At 48.8% G+C, this 16,211-nt stretch overlaps 3 protein-coding genes across 37 annotated transcripts in view; 1 reads left to right on the top strand and 2 right to left on the bottom strand.

Moving 5' to 3' along the window:
- Positions 1 to 4,465, bottom strand: part of NT5DC2 (5'-nucleotidase domain containing 2) — a 50,147-nt gene extending 45,682 nt beyond the window's left edge. Inside the window, exon 1 of the mRNA XM_070455978.1 lies at positions 4,172 to 4,465. Coding sequence (XP_070312079.1) covers positions 4,172 to 4,406 — 235 coding nt within the window. The 5' untranslated portion in view covers positions 4,407 to 4,465. The remainder of the gene's footprint in view (positions 1 to 4,171) is intronic.
- A 1,973-nt stretch (positions 4,466 to 6,438) lies between these two features.
- Positions 6,439 to 9,610, top strand: UQCC5 (ubiquinol-cytochrome c reductase complex assembly factor 5). Its single transcript, XM_020874250.2, has 2 exons — positions 6,439 to 6,823; positions 9,506 to 9,610. Exons 1-2 carry the CDS (start codon positions 6,664 to 6,666, stop codon positions 9,595 to 9,597), a joined length of 252 nt encoding a protein of 83 aa, XP_020729909.1. The 5' UTR covers positions 6,439 to 6,663; the 3' UTR covers positions 9,598 to 9,610.
- A 3,505-nt stretch (positions 9,611 to 13,115) lies between these two features.
- Positions 13,116 to 16,211, bottom strand: part of PBRM1 (polybromo 1) — a 103,023-nt gene continuing 99,927 nt past the window's right edge. For all 35 annotated transcript variants that reach the window (XM_070455950.1, XM_070455940.1, XM_070455954.1 and 32 more), the window contains one exon: positions 13,116 to 15,974. In XM_070455950.1, coding sequence (XP_070312051.1) covers positions 15,802 to 15,974 — 173 coding nt within the window. In that variant the 3' untranslated portion in view covers positions 13,116 to 15,801. The remainder of the gene's footprint in view (positions 15,975 to 16,211) is intronic.

The following is a 16,211-nucleotide window of genomic DNA, read 5'->3' as shown; positions in this document are numbered from 1 at the left end:
AAACTAACACAGCATTGTTCAGCATTATATGCCAGTAGGGGAAAAAAAGATTGAGGAGTGAAAGGGGGAGAGTCTTGTGGAGGTTCTAAGCAGGGAATCCTTTCTGTCCCCCGTTTCTTGTTTGAAGGGAAGAGACTCCAGCCGGCACGACCTTCTCTGATTTCCAAAGAGAGATTCAAACAGTCACTTGCTGGGAAGAAAAAGGATGCAGAGACAGGGGAGGAACAGCCAAGAAACCACCTGAGCCAAGACTTGAGGAACCAGAGAAGCTCATCAAGAGTAGGAGATCGGGACTTCCCAGGCGGTCCAGTGGTTAAGAATTCACCTTGCAATGCTGGGTTCGATCCCTGATTGGGGAACTAAGATCCCACATGTCTTGGAGCAACTAATGCCATGTGCCCCAAATACTGAAGCCTGGACACCACAACTAGAGTCCGTTTGCCTGAACGAAATATCCCACGTGATGCAACTAAGACCCGATGCAGCCAAATAAATAAATAATAATAATAAAAGTAGGAGCCCCCTGAGATTAAATGAGTGCAGGCCCTGCACACACCCTAATCTTAACAGGAACCCCAGTCTTGAACCATTGTTATAAAAATTCCTCAGTGATTCCTCCCACGTTGGGAGATTGTATTTCGATGCAGGAACCTGCTGGAACCTTGCCTGGCAAAGCAATAAAGCCAATCTTTTCTACTTCACCCAGAATTGTCTCCGAGATTTGATCTGGCACCAGTGCACAGAGGCTGAATTTTCAGCATCACCTCGAGCCACAGAACATTGCTAATTACTACAGGGGGGACGTGTGTGATGGGTTCTGAGCCACTGACCAGGCTGTTCCCCTCTGAGGACACAGTCAGAGCCACCCCGTCCCCTGGCTACTCCCAAGGGGCTGAGGATTCCGGGACTTGTTTGCCTTAGCTCCCCCATCTGTGCAGACGGGGAGGTGGGTGAGGAAAGGGCACGGGCTTTGAGGTCAGAGAGAAAACCAAGCCTTCTCTCTTTGGCTTGTGACCTCAGGAAAATCACCTCACCTTACATTTTGGGCCTGAGTTTCCTTGTGTCTAAAGGGGAAATAAAAATGGTATCAAACTACAGAATAAATAGGAGGGTCCCACAGAACATGCTCTGGGCAGCATTCTTGCCTGGACCCTCAGCAAATGTAGGATTAAATGGACAATGCCCCTTTGGAGCCCATACCTTCTGTCCTCGATTTCCCTCAAAGAAATAGAGTTTGCAGGGGGTCAGAGGGGCGCAGGCAGGACTAGGAGCACACACGGTGCCTTCTGGGGCCTCCAGGTGGCCCGGTTCCTGAGACCTCTAGCTCATGGCGAGGCCCAAACAGCCCAGGCCTCCAGGGAATTAATTTCTGTCTCAGACACAACCAACTGTGATTCGAAGCAGACGCCTGTGGCCAAGCAGCAGATATTCGCCTTGGAGGCCCCTAAGGAACACGGTGTCCACCCCCACCCCCTTTCCTTTGGAGCCCTGCACAGCGCGTGGGTGGGGGAACAGGCGTGGCTGGTTCCTCTCCTGGCCCTGGGGCCTGGCGGAGCAGCCGCTCCAGACTCGTGGGTGCAGATGGGACACTCCTCACCTGGGTGCACAGGAGACCCAGCTGCCTGCAGCTCTCTTGGAAGCTAAGCGCTTCTGCAACATCCCTTCCCAACGGTCCCGAGTTCCTGGGTGTCAACTGTGACTCTCAGTACAAAGTCTAGTAGTTCCCTAGCGGGGAGAGGTCTGCTTGGCAGTGCAGCCCCTTGCTGGCACTGACTTCTGGCCAAATTCAGGCTTTCACCTCTGCCCCAGAGGATGTTCCCAGGGATGGACAACCCTCCCAGGAACAAAGGAGGATGGGGAAGCAGCCCACAGACCAAGGCTCCTGAGACCCAGCTTCTACGGTGAGAAAACCATAGGTCTGGGGCCCACAAAGTCCCAGTTTCTTCCACAAGGCTGCAGTGGTGCAGAGAGCCAGGTGAAGATACACACTTCCCCTTGTACCAGTCCCCCAAGTTCACTGGTCTCACTGTGCAGGCCCAGCTTCCAGGCCACCCCTTCCCCATGGCAGCCACGAGACTCACTCATGGGGACCATTCTCCTGCTGCTTCTGGGTCCTCAATCTTTTTGGCACCGGGGATAATTTTTTCATGGACGGGATGGGGGTGGGGGGATGGTTTTGAGATGATTCAAGCACATTATGTCTATTATGTACTTTATTTCTATTATGACATAATCTCCAGATCATCAGGCGTTACATCCCGGAGGCTATGGACGCCTGCCTTAGAGCCTCCTCTTGCTCAGTCTCCACTCCAACTCCATGAGGGGGTCACATTTATTCCTCCATCATCCAAACGAAGAAATCAGAGTTTAGGGAGATAAAGTCACTTCCTCCAACCCATCGAGCAGTAGGCCATGGAGTTGAGATTTAAATTCAGGTCACCCCGCCGGTTTCAATCACTGTGCCCCTTGGCCTAGCCTTCCAGTGTCGCCACACTGAGGCCAGGGTTGAGGGGGCTTGCCTGGGACCTGGCTCCCTGACAAAATTTTGCCCACAGGCATCAGCATGCCTCTGGGGCTTTCCCGCTGGCTCAGCGGTAAAGAAACCGCTTGCAATTCAGGAACTAGGAGACACGGGTTTGATCCCTGGGTCTGGAAGATCACCTGGAGGAGGGTATGGAAACCCACTCCAATATTCTTGCCTGGGAAATGTCACAGACAGACGAGCCTGGCAGGCTAGTTCGTGGGGTCACAGAGTCAGAAGCAACTGGAAGGATCCGCATGCCTCAGTGTCCAGAATCGCTCCCCAGAAAGCCCAGCCAGAAGGGGAGAGTTAGGAAGGAGGGGCATAAGGCTGGTTCATCCTGGCACTCACCAGGGCAACTTGGAAATGACCTTGTCCTTATCACATCAAGGGGAGCTTGGGGGTCTCTGAGAAGATCTGAAGATTCAGGCAGACCCTGGAGAGCTAAAGCCCACTAGACCGCCCTCTGTCTCTCTGCCACACACACAAAACAGGCTTCTCAGGTGGTGCACAGAAGGTCTTCTCTGAGGCCCAGAGCAAAGACATCTCCGCACACAGCACCCCGGGAGTGCTCTGTCCAGTAGCGAGGAAGGTTGGGACCTTCCTCAGAGAGGACCAAGGACTTCAAAACCACCGTTTCTCAGGGGTCTTGTTATGCCTCAGCTTCTCAAGAGGTGAGCCCTGCCCACCCAGCACTCCCAGGTCTCCACACCGCTGGAGCGGAAGCCTCAGTTCGGTCACTTGGAATCTTCCAGACAGGACCACGTTACAACAAAAGCCGACAACGACCGACAAAAGCCGCGTCACTCCCGGGGGGAGGGGGCTCCTGCGGAAGCTCCCCTGTCCCTTCTTGGCCTCTTTCCGAATCACCGCCGCAACCCTGAGACAGGGGCCCCGGCAGGACTGTGTTTTCCGATGTAACCCGAGGGTCCGCGAGGGAGAGGCTCGCTGAGCGCCACGCAGGTGGCCAGCGATAGGGCCCGGAGCCAACTACATCTGTCCGCTGCAGAGGCAGGGCTCCCGACACCAGGACAGACCTCCAGCGCTCTCCGCCCTCTGGCCTCACCGGGGCGCCCCGGGGCCTCATCTGCCCGTTTCGCCGAGGGAGAGAGGACGGAGGAGCAAGTGCCCTGACCGAGGAAGCAGCAACTCTTTGGACGACTTGGGGTAGTTTCTTAAACAACGCCTTCTCCTCCTAGACAGAGAGGGCCGGACTCTAGAGACGTCCGAAGAGTCCAGTCAGCATCTCTGGGTCGAGAGTCCCTCCGAGTCCGCTCCGGCCAGCGCCGTTGGCGGTTGGCTTTGTCCCCAGTACTCCCGCCCCAAGGGCCCCGAAGAGAACAAGGGGCTGGGGGCGTTTCCGCTTCGGCGGGACTCTGAGGAAAGACGGCGGGGTCCCGCCTTCCGGCGGCCGCTCCAGGAACCCCAGAGCTGCTGAGAACCAGCGGAGGAACAAACCGAGCGCGCGCCCGCCCGCCCGCCCGCCTCCAAGCGTCCCCAGGACCACCCGCCAGAGTCTCGCCCGAAGGGCAGCCGGGCCTTGGGGCTCAGGAGCGGTTCCCACGAGGAGCGGCGTGTCCCGGACGACTAGCAAGCGGGTCCGCCGCTCGGGCTACACCCCCGACGCTCCTCCCGCTCGGGCTCACTTACCGTGCACCAGTCTCCGCATGTCTTGGTATCGAGCCCACAGGTGTGCGCTGGGCTCCGCGGGGCCGCCGGCAGGCGCCGGGGCGGGCGCGGAGCGCGGGGCGCCCGGGCAGTGGGCGCCGGGGCCCGGGGGGCCGCAACCAGGGCAGGAGGGCGAGGACGAGGCGGCTCGCGGCCCGCCGTGGTCTCGGCGCGGCAGCCAGCGCCGAGCGGCCGCCCGCAGCCCCGCACCCGCCATGCCCGCTGCGCGCCGCCCCCGCAGCCCTCGGCCCTCAGGCCAGTCCGCCGCCCCTCCGACTGCGCGCCCGCCACGGTGGCCTCGTGCTCCCTCACGGCGGCCGGCCAATGGGCGCGGCGCGCGGAGCCCGACCGCCAATGGGCGCGCCCCTCGGCCCCGGCGGGGCGGGAGGTCCCGGGCAGGGCGGGGCGGGGCGGGCTGCTGGGCCCCTTCCCCCAGTCTCCCGAGAGGTCCAGAAGTCTGCGCCCCCCTGCGGTATCTGCTGAGGCCATGGCGGCTCTTTCTGTCCTCCCTGGAGGTCGGAATACCTAAGAACAGCCGTCCCCGCGAGGCTCCGGACGGCCCGGGCTTGGAAGGGAGAGGGCCACAGTGCTGCGGGTCTACCTGTACCCCCCAGTCCTCTTTCTCCCTCTCTCTTCCTGGGTCCTCCCGCCCCTTCCTCCACCTCCTGCCTTCCAGACCTCAGATCCTCCGCCCCTTCCCCCAGTTCTGAAGCCGGGATCCTGTTCCCCGCCTCCTGCCCATGACTGGCTCTGCCAGTACGTTTCACTCACTTTCCTAGAGAATAAAGAGTTCTTCCCGCGAGCTCCCTGGTACCAGCCCCACGCTGGGTGAGACCTCGGGACCCGTAGTGCAGCCGACGTCCGCTGAAGCAGCCCCTTCTTTCTCCCGTCTCTGTGCTCACACAGGTGAACCCTGTTAACTTGGAGCAAGGCGGAGGACCCGGGCTGACTGCGCCTGCCTGGTTCCTACCTCAGCAAATGGCCGCACCGACCCGCACCACTCCTCGGTTCCCCACTCGGACCCCTCATGCTCTTCTAGCACTATCAACAGGATTTCCAACGAAATTCCTCTTTCCTGCTGGGAACCATTCTCCACCCGCGTTTATTTCACTCTTTCTTTTTCCGAGTCCTCAAACATCCGTGTCCTGGACCTTGAGCAGGCCTACCTTGCACCCGGGGCCTTGTCGGTGGAGAGCTGGCTAGCTAGACACTGTTTCTCCTTGAGGTGCTCTCCGCGGTGGCCTCGCCGGCCCTAAGGGTGTGCGTCCATTCTACTATTCCCTGCCCCTCGACTGAGGACCTACAGCGCCAGTCAGGTGCTGAGTGCTGGCACAGGATAATGGAGGCCATAGGTGGGCCTGAGGTGGTGGGTTGGTGGGTGCGGCCCCCACCCCCAGGGCCCCAGTGAACTAGGTGTGTGCTGGGGGTTTCGCCACCTGTAAGTCTCATCTGGGCGGAAGATGGGCGCTCTGTGGCGTCCAGCCGGCAGAGCCACCAAGAGAAGCGTCCAGCCGGCAGAGCCACCAAGAGAAGCCAGAGTGGGCACCAAGCCGGTGTGTGCACGTGGCTTGGTAGGGTTTGCTCCAGGAGAAGGCAGGTTATCCAGGCAGCAGCTTGGGCCTGGCCGCTCAGCAGCGGGCCCTGCTACCCTCCAGAGTTGCTGCTTGATCTCTCTTTTCCAGCCTGTTTTTATATATTGTGTCTACATTACTAAACTCTCTTATTGATTCTAAGTTTTCATTTGATGTTCTTAGATTGTCTAATAGTCGGGGAATAACAGTAAGTGCCCCATACAGGATAGTTTTTATTAATGTTATAGTTGTTTGCCACAGTATGCTTATTTAGACTTTTGTCGTGCTAAAGTTCAGCTTTCAACAGTGCATCTCAATTACTGTTATTTTTAGAAGTCTAGGCATCAGTCACGATCACGAAATAAATGCAAGGCGTTGTGTGATTGCATTTTAGAGCATGGTGCAGTACACGTTAGGTAGTACATCAGTGAGCGTCATCACTTCTCTCAGGACTTTAAGAGAAAAGATGGCGGTGGCAGAGTAGGGGGCGCGGCCGCCAACTCTTTGAGTACCAGCTTGCACAAGGGAGGGCAGGGGGCGGGCCCGGGGCGACGCCACGTGGGAGGTCCCGCCCCTTGGCCCGCCCTGCCTCCAAGAGCAGCAGCGTCTACGCCTGCTGGGCTCGGCCTCACCGAGCATGCGCACTCCGTCACATTCTGATTGGCGGACCTGCGCGTTCCGCCTCACTCTTATTGGTGGAGGCGCCCCAGGTTCTGGGTCCGGACCTCAGCGCCCAGCTCCTTACCCTCTTCGGGCTCCACTGTTGACCTCCGTAGAGGCGGTATAAGACCAGGATTGCAAGGCAACCTGGCCGTCGGACTCAGCAAGGACGGGCAGGGCGACTTTGGTTTCATCCGGGCGCTCCAGCCTTCGTTCCGCCTTACCCTTCTCCAACGACCTCCTATGTCCGGCATGTTTTCCAGGGCCCAGGTGAGGCGGGTTCTGCAGCGGGTGCCCGGGAAGCAGCGATTCGGCGTCTACAGGTTTTTGCCCTTCTTTTTTGTCCTCGGAGGAACGATGGAGTGGATCATGATTAAAGTGCGCGTGGGCCAGGAGACCTTTTGTAAGTAGGGGTGCAGCAGCAGCCTCCATTTCATTTCAAGCAAGCAGGAGGCGGCAAAGGAACCACGTTGCTGGGAATATTGTTAGGTTGCAGACCTCATTTCGCTCAGTGCTGAGCTGCTTTTATCCTGCAGAAGAGCGAGTAGAGTCTCCCTCAGTGGGGTGTGGAGATCCACCTGGGCTCTCCTATAAGCAGGGCGACAAAGATACATTGGTGTCCAACTTTGAGACCTTCCTAGCACCTAGATCGGAGGGCACGTGACTGCACTCTGGACGCTGTCCTTTCAAGCCTGCCAGTGACACTGTTTGGGCCTAAGGAATAGACTTGCCCACAGCATCTAGAAGCGGGATAGGATATGTGTAAGCTCCTAATTGGCACGTCCAAACCCTAGAGGGAGCTGGCATGCCCCGCTTAAATACCACTGTTTTTACAGGCCAGAGTCATGGGTACCAAGGGCAAGCACTGTAAACAGACTGCCTGGCACTGCTTTGCTGAGCACTAGCTCTGGACAGGCTAGTTCCTCTTCCAGAAAGACTTCCCTAACTCCTAGGCCCTTTCTGCTTTCTCCCTCTCCAGAAACACGATCACTTGTGAACTGCCAACCCTCAATTAAAGAATAAATTAGTGGTTTCTGAAGATACTTAATTCTTCTGTTCATCCATTCATTAATATTTAATGACCACCGATAAGAAGACAGAGTAAGGCAGAGGGCTCCCCACCCCAGAAGAACACTAATGGGAGAGACAGATCATTCAGTTACTATTACGTGTGATCAGTTCTGTGAGGGGAAGGTGGAGGGAACATGGGATTCCCCGGTGGGGCACCTGAATTGTACTAGGTGGTGCAGGGAAGGCTGCCTGGAGGAGTTACCATGTCAGGGAGGCCCAAAGATTGTCAGCCAGATGAGGGAAACATTGGTGGTGCTGCAAGTGTCTTCTGCCAGTGGTAAGAGCACACTTGGGGGCCTTGGTGTGCAGGTATGCTGTTTGAGGGACTGAAGCAGGTGAGCAGTGTGAGGGATGGCGTAGTTTAAAAGGTGCCTGGAGGGGCCACAAAGGGACCAGAGAACCAAAACTTAATCCCAAAGGAATGAAGAGTTTTAAGCAGCAGGAGGTGAACTTACGTGGTGAATCACTTTTTGTGGAGAGCAAACTGGCAGGAAGACTTCGGCTGTATGGTTGTCCAGGTTTGGGATGGTGGTCTAGACTAGGATGAGATACCAAGTAGAGTTGACACTCCAGAGGCAGTACTGACAAGGCCGTGGTGTTTGAGTGGACTCAGATGAGGAGTGGAGGCTTCTGGTGGGGCAGCTGGGGCAGGGGGAACTCAAGAAGAACAGTCCTGGGCTCCATTTTGCATGTGCTGACAGGGAGATGGTTATATAGATAAAAGGCAGATCTAGGCCTTAGATCTAGGTTAGTGGGTCATTCACATGCAGATTGTGATAAACATTAGAGCTTAAGCCCCAACATTTTAAGGGTGACTGAGAGTGGCCAGAGAGGCAAGGAGAGAAACAAGAAGGGTCTTTTATCATAGAAGACAGGCGGTTCAGGAAGTTCAACAAAGTGGGAGGTAAGCTGTCTCTCCTCTATCAGGAGAGACAGGAGAATATGCAAATACTGATCAGGACAGAGCAGGTGGAGGGAGGCTGGATATACCCTGGCCCTTGAGAAGGTGGGAGAGGATGGGATCTGAGCAAGGCAGAGTACCCCTTGGAAATCAGTGGGAAGAGTTCTTTACTGACTTTTCTTTCTGTGCAGAAAGAGTTCATGGCCATTTGGGGGTGAGCAGGTAGGGTCAGGGCCATGGCTGAAGCAACAGGATTGTCAGGCATCATAGTGGACCCAGTTAGGTACAACACCCACAGTGCGTAGCAAGTAGAGTGAGGCATGGAGAAGGAAGGAAGTTGCATCAATCTGTAGTTGGGGTTTTGAAGGTTATCAAGAAGCTGGTACTAATAAGAGGGAATTTCAGCTGGTTTGGGCAGAAAGAGAGAACAAGGAGCTGAGGAAGTTGGTAAAAATCCAAGGACAGAAAGGCTGCTAGAAAGGGAGTAGAGGTTGTGGTCAAAACAGAAGGAATTTATTACTTCAGAGGAAACTTGCAAGCTGAGAAGTCAGGTAGATGAAGGGGGCTATTGCTTCCTATCTGTTGGGGGTGGTGTCACCTGGGAAGGTGGCACAGGACAGGGTCAAGGAACCTGAGCTGAATGCCAGCATTTTCAGAGACTGAAGGGTAATGATGGACGGCAGATGCCAGGGCAGGTGGTGGCAAATGGCAAGGCCCCAGAGGAAGAGGGTGGAGAAGCAGCAGCTGAGAACAAGGAGACTGCCCTCACCTCCCTGCCCCGAGTTCCTGTAACAGAAGGAGCAGCAGAGAGCTGTAGGGTTGGAAGTGCCTAAGAGAGGACAGTTAAGACAGATGGTTTCAGAGAGAAGTGAAATTGCTAAGAGCTGTGCTGTGACATGACCCTATCTTTGAGGACACTGACTCTGACCCTGCTATTGAGAACTTTTAACATAGTCCTCCTTTAAATCAAGTCGTGTGTTAAGTTGATTTTGGGATTAAACATTATTGTTGAGATTCAGGTGATAGATCTAGACTACTGGTTAAATTACTCAGATATGTATTTTTAATTCCTTAGTTTCTTAAAAATCTAAATCAAATCTTTTTTTGATACAGATGACGTCTACCGCAGAAAAGCCTCAGAAAGACAGTATCAGAGAAGGCTGCAAGATGCATCAGAGACTGAACTTCAGCAGTCAATAAAGTAAATATGAAACTTTACTACTGCTTTCAACTTCTTTTAAAATGTATTTTCCAGGCCTCTTGTTCTTACACAGAACTGCCTTTATAAACAGTTTTTCTAGTTTTTCTGTCCCTGCTTGAATACTTCCCAAGTCACTGATGGACAGCGCTTGTGGGAAAATTATTTCCTACTGAAACAACGGAATCTAGTCCATGAAACATTTCTTAAACAATTCAAGGATGAATCAGGATGCTTTTCAGTGTACCCTAAATTGTGAAGTCCTTTGTTTTAGGCAACCAGGGAAAACCTAACTTTCTGCTGAACTCAAATTTAATATGAATGAAAGTAAGGTCTCTACTGCATGGTCATTCAAATGAGGATGGCTATGCAGATTGCATTTCTGCTAGCTACCAATTGGTGAACATTTTGCTAGAATGCAAACACACCTCACTCACGTTGTCAACACCAACAACCCATTCCCTTGTTTGACTCCACTAACATCAAGGGCTGGACCTCTGTGAGGACTGGGGACCAACAGGCTTCACTACCCTCTGTGAGGAAGATGCTGCTTTCATCTAGCTGCTGGACACACTGCTCATTCCCCCAAAAAGTGAATCTTCACAGCACTGAGCAACCACAGACTTGAGTTAAATCAGAGGCTCAGGCTATAGGGAGAGTTTGCAATCTGACCCAGAAAAAGTTTCAATCAGGTGGTAGAAAAGCAAAGGCATCTTTCCAGGGTTGGATAACCACATCTAACATCTTTTCAAACAAAAAAAAATGAACATATTAAAGAAGACTAAGTTGCAAAATCATTTCTACCTATTTACTCATGAATAAAAAAGCTGATGCTTAAGGCCACAGGTATTATCAAGTTAAAGATCTCTGCCACAAATACATTGAAAACTAAGATCATGGCATCCGGTCCCATCACTTCATGGCAAATAGATGGGGAAACAGTGGAAACAATGGCTAACTTTATTTTTCTGGGCTCCAAAATCACTGCAGATGGTGATTGCAGCCATGAAATTAAAAGACGCTTACTCCTTGGAAGGAAAGTTATGACCAACCTAGACAGCATATTAAAAAGCAGAGACATTACTTTGCCAACAAAGGTCCGTCTAGTCAACGCTATGGTTTTTCCAGTGGTCATGTATGGATGTGAGAGTTGGACGGTGAAGAAAGCTGAGCGCTGAAGAATTGATGCTTTTGAACTGTGGTGCTGGACAAGACTCTTGAGAGTCCCTTGGACTGCAAGGAGATCCAACCAGTCCATCCTAAAGGAAATCAGTCCTGAATATTCATTGGAAGGACTGATGCTGAAGCTGAAACTACAATACTTTGGCCACCTAATGTGAAGAACTGACTCATTTGAAAAGACCCTGATGGTGGGAAAGATTGAGGGCAGGAGGAGAAGGGGACGACAGAGGATGAGATGGTTGGATGGCATCTCCGACTCAATGGACATGGGTTGGGTGAACTCTGGGAGTTGGCGATGGACAGGGAGGCCTGGCGTGCTGCAGTTCATGGGGTCGCAAAGTCGGACACAACTGACCGACTGAACTGAAGGGATTTAAGTCAGTTCATTTATGTTAGAACCGATTTAGTATAAACAAATAGCCACTCTCCACTCGCCTCATTAAAGCACTACTGAGACACTGCTCAGACGTGGCTTGAGCGTGAAGACCAGTGATGGCCAACAGCACCTGGGGGAGGAAGGCAGTCCTCACTCGCGCTTCCGTCACACGAGTTCCTGGTGACCTTAAACCTCACGGTGATTTTAATGATCAGACTGTTGAACAAGACATTTACATTGTGACCTAACTCCATTTTTTTCCCCCGGCCCCAGTTTTAGAAGTTTAATACTTTGTACATACATAAATATGTAGCATACATACCTTTTACAAAGAGAAGTTGTAAATGCTAATAAAACCATCAGCTACCTTCTGTGTCTGCTGTGGTTTCCTTCCCGCTTCCATCCCAGAAACAATCTCCAGTCTGAAATTCGTGCCTAACTTCCCTAGAGTTTTCCTCATCATCTTTTTTAAATAGAAGTATTGGAGTGCTGATTTAAGACAACAAACCTTTGAGGATGACACAACAATGTGTGACTTCAAGGGAAGTAGAGCAATTACTGTATTAAATTGAAGATACTTTCAAAGCACATTAATATGGATGGTACAGAACTAATTTTTTTTAAACCATTGTGGAGGCTTTTAACTTTGCCTCAATTTTTTAAAGCCTTCTACTAAAGGAATATGACTATGCACTTATCAGACACTAGGGTTATTTAAGGGAGCTTTAATAGTTTAAAGAGCAATGCTCTAATAAGCAGCTTACAGAAGTGCAGTGCCCCCTACTGTGAACTACACAGACAAAAAACTTACATTTAAAAAACCAGGATACTTTAGGATCACAAAAATCTAATTAGCACTAGAAGTCGATGTCCACTGGGGTGCTAGGGGAACTACCTGGGCTTTGGAACTTCACTTTATCATTTGAATGGATAGGGAAAGGACCCAGGCACAGAGTAAAGACTCAATAAGGGAGGGCTATCTGTGTTCATCTAGCAGTCCCGTTTTGAAAATCTTGCCTGCATCTCTGAAGTTACAGCAATTCAATTAATCTGTTTTTAGAAGTTTGGATTTTTCACACTGAGTTACTTTTCTTTAAAAAAACAAAACAAAACAACACTTGGACCACGGTGTTTTCCAGAACAATCTCTCTCCTAATAAAGTATGCATGTGCTTTAGTCTTCACACATTTATGCGCAATCCACAAGATGTGCATTCTACATCTATTTGGGGGATAGAGTCTACTAATTTGTTCAGGTATGAACTTTCATTCAGCTGACCTAGTGGACTTCTGAATGAAGAGGGAATAGAGTAATACCTAGCAGTAATGCTCAGAGTATGTAGCTGGAATGTTTAACTATGCATCAACCATCATTCACAGTATGTTCATGACCACAGGTGGCAGTACAGCCCTAAACTCTTAGGAGAACCGAACCACAGGGATTTGCAAAGTGATATTAGAGGAAAACAGTTGGTTGATTTTACCAACACTTTCTGTTAAAAGTGTGGCCATTTTTTAGGAGCTTATAAGCATGATAAAAATATTTCCCGGCCACTTGTCTCCTCTGGCCACACATCTACTTGAAATGGGTCACACTGACTTATGATACAGGACATGCTTCCTGACCTTCCACCGTCAGTAACAACTCCCTCTGCGACTTTTAACTTCAACCTGCACTGCTGAGGCCATGTTAGGACTAGGAATCCCTGACTGTCAGTCTGAGAGGTGTGGCATGGGCACATCAGGCTGTGGTGTGATTATACTCGGCTTCTGTGTTAATGCAGCCTGAGCCCTGGACCAGGGTCGGGACACTGACTTTTGCCTGTACCTGAGGAGTGCTTTTCCTTTAAATTGGCAGCCGTATCCCTGTCAGCATAAAATCAAGGTTTGCAGGAATTAAACCTGCTTGAAACTAAACATCTGTCTGACACAAGCTTTAACAGAACAACCAAACCTGGTTAATCCCAATCACTTTGCAAACTCCATTTTTATTTGGATTAAAAAGCTTTAGGTGAACAAACATATGATACATACATATTATAAGACTAGTTACCACTTGAACCTTTTTTGATACAGAAGTTAGAATAAACCAAGTTTTAATCAGGTCTGAAAATGTTCAAATTCAAAAGTCAACAACACCAATTTGGAGATTTTACACAAAGAAGAGTCCCCTCTTAATTGTTCCTCATAGGAAGAAAAGGGGGAAGGCGGTTCAAAAAACAAAGCAATTCAAGCCTTTTAAATCAGTTAGCTGACATACTGTTTTAAACCTATAGGTCTTTCCCCCCACATAAACAAAATTCTTTTCCACATGAACTTACATTTTGAAAACATTTAGACTATTATACTTTCTAAGCCATATCACTACAGTTCCTAAAGCTCACGGAAAAAAAAAAAATGTATAGTTCACGTTGTACCTTTTAAAGTCCATACATTTTTTTCTTTTTCTTTTCTTTTTGGAAAATGGCTGACCTCAAATCTTATATCCTAAAATATTAACTGATATTCTCCAAGTCAATATACAGAAAGACATGATTCTAAAATAAATACATAAGAGTTTAAAAAACAACAACAACAACAAAACTTACTCAGGGCCTGCCTCGTGGCCCTCCGGCCCGGCTCTGCACTGCCTTAGGGAAGCCCCTGGCTGGATCTATGGTTCCTACAGCACCTCTAGACACTGGGAAGGAGCCTGGAGGAGGAGTGCTCTGGCTTCTATTGCCCCACATAGCCCACAGTGAAGAGTTTTTAGAGGCTTCCCAAAAGAAGTCTCTTCCAGACCTTAAAAAGGGAAATAAGATGGGTGCATGAAATAAATAAATAACTTAACCAAAATTAAATTTCAGGTTCTTTGGTGTAATTCAAGGATGCCTAGAAATAAAATAATCTGATTGTATTATACAGTCCATGATGAAATGGCCCAATAACCAGGAACTGAAGATTTCTTTATCTGATTCAGTTGAACAATAAGGTACTGACATACTACTGCAAAACATTTCTTAAAATTCAGAATTATTTAAAATACTTGATGCAAATTGAGATCCAGTGGTTGACTATAGGCAATTAAGATACAAGGACCTTCTGTATTTAAAGTATCTAGATACAAAGAGACTTTTTTCCATTCTGGACTCTCTTGTCCCCATGATTTAGTAAGAATAGTGATTAAATATCCAGGTATTGATTCATACCAGATTAAAAGAAAAAAGTATCCTCTGAGAATCACTCAATTTACAAAGAGCAGTGGAAGCTTCGCTACAATGGCAACCATCTTGCTACAATAAAGCAGGTTTCAAAAATGCTGACTGAAATACTGTTCCACGATTGATGCTTTCTACCTGTCTGAGCATTATATATTGCCTACAATTGTTTTTTTTCCAGGATCATGTAAGAGAGACAGGGTCATCAAACCTAAGTGTCTGGGATCTATAATGGTCTTTTTGGTGAGCATTTTCTGAAATTATGAGTCCCTTCTGAAATTCAAAAGCACAAGCTACATTTTAAAATTATTTCAGAAAATCTTAAACTTCTGGTTGAGAATTACAACCCGAAACTTTGGAGGAAAAAAGAAAAAAAAGCCACATTTGATGAGGAAAGAAAGCATAGTATAACATATTTGCATATGCAGGCAATTCAGCCTCTTACAATCATGCTTCTGAAACAGCCCATATCCAGTTAATGCACTCCCTTCCCTAAGTTAGGTTAGGTGTTATGTTTAATAAATCACCCTCCAGCACACCTCAATACTTTCTTCAAGATGAACTTCCATTGTTTCAGTGTAAGAGATTTGAAGTTTTAAATCGTCTTAACATGTATAGGCATAAATTGTGAATTCATTATAAAAAGATCAAGAGTACCCTTAAACTTACCTGCCAAGACTAAACAATACAGGGTTGTGCACATGTTCTGCAAAGATAACTGACACTACAGATGTCTAACTCAGAGCAAGAAAAAGTGCTTTCTCCCTCCGGGTGTCCAGGAGACATACTAGCTACAGAAGACTGCACAGAGCTAACTTCAGATTTCTGAGTTACTAGAGCAAATGTGCCATGTCTGTCAAACATCTATCAAGTAACTAACAACCTTTTACTTTACCTGGAAGAAACAGTTTTTGCAAAAGTGGCTTAAGATATTTAGGCACATGAAACAGACACAAGTACACCCCCCTCCTCTAAGATGTAAACTAGGACCAACTTCACATTTCATTGTCAACTTAAACTAATCTGTAAACTCTTTTGTGTTTTTTTTTTTTCCATTTTGTTTGTTATTTAAAAAAACAAACAAAAATACCAACCAAAAAAATGAAAAACAAAAAACCCCAAGCCAAGACAAAACCTCTGATGGTTTCAGCTCTATGGCAACAAGTAAAAAGGTAAAACTCCGAGTCTAAATATACAACCAATTATGAAACTGGTTTTAAACGAAGGAAACATATGCAAAAAAAATCTTTGTGTATTTGATAAAGTCAACTTAATATAACAAAAACAAATTGAAATAGCTTATTAAAAGTGTCCTTATATAAAAATGGCCTTGTGATGTACAGTAAAATGCAATAAAAATTGTCATCCTTTTTTCCTCCCCCCACCCCCAGTAACTAAAATGGCTACTGTTCCACAAAACTCTTTATGCTTCTATAAAAGAAACGTAATTGACGTGATTAAAGGTTTTCTAGATTGTATGCTTGGCGAATGTTAAGGGTGTCTCGGAGCATCAGATCCCGAAGGCGCCACAGGGCATCTGCCATGGTGGTGTGGGCCCCTTTACTTTTTAGCCAGTGAGAGGGAAGGCGGCTCTCCTGTTCTTTTGACAAATGGACATCACGTCTTCGAGCTGAAAATGGAAGTGTGGACAGAGAAATGTAAACATCAGTCCTAAGGTCTGATAGATTTATTGAAACGTAAAACATTTGCTATTTATTAAATATTATGAAATTTAACTCTGCAGAATATTTCCCAGAAAATTTCATATATTGTTTTATAGGCATCTTGTTTTGTTTTGTTTTTGTTATTTTTTTTACTTATTTGCCACACCTCATGGCACATGGGGTCTTAGTTTCCTGACCAGGGA

This window comes from Odocoileus virginianus, chromosome 26, assembly GCF_023699985.2.
Source record: "Odocoileus virginianus isolate 20LAN1187 ecotype Illinois chromosome 26, Ovbor_1.2, whole genome shotgun sequence".
Lineage (NCBI taxonomy): Eukaryota > Metazoa > Chordata > Mammalia > Artiodactyla > Cervidae > Odocoileus > Odocoileus virginianus.
The sequence above is the reverse complement of the archived record's forward strand: the minus strand, read 5'-3'. Positions and strand labels throughout refer to the sequence as shown.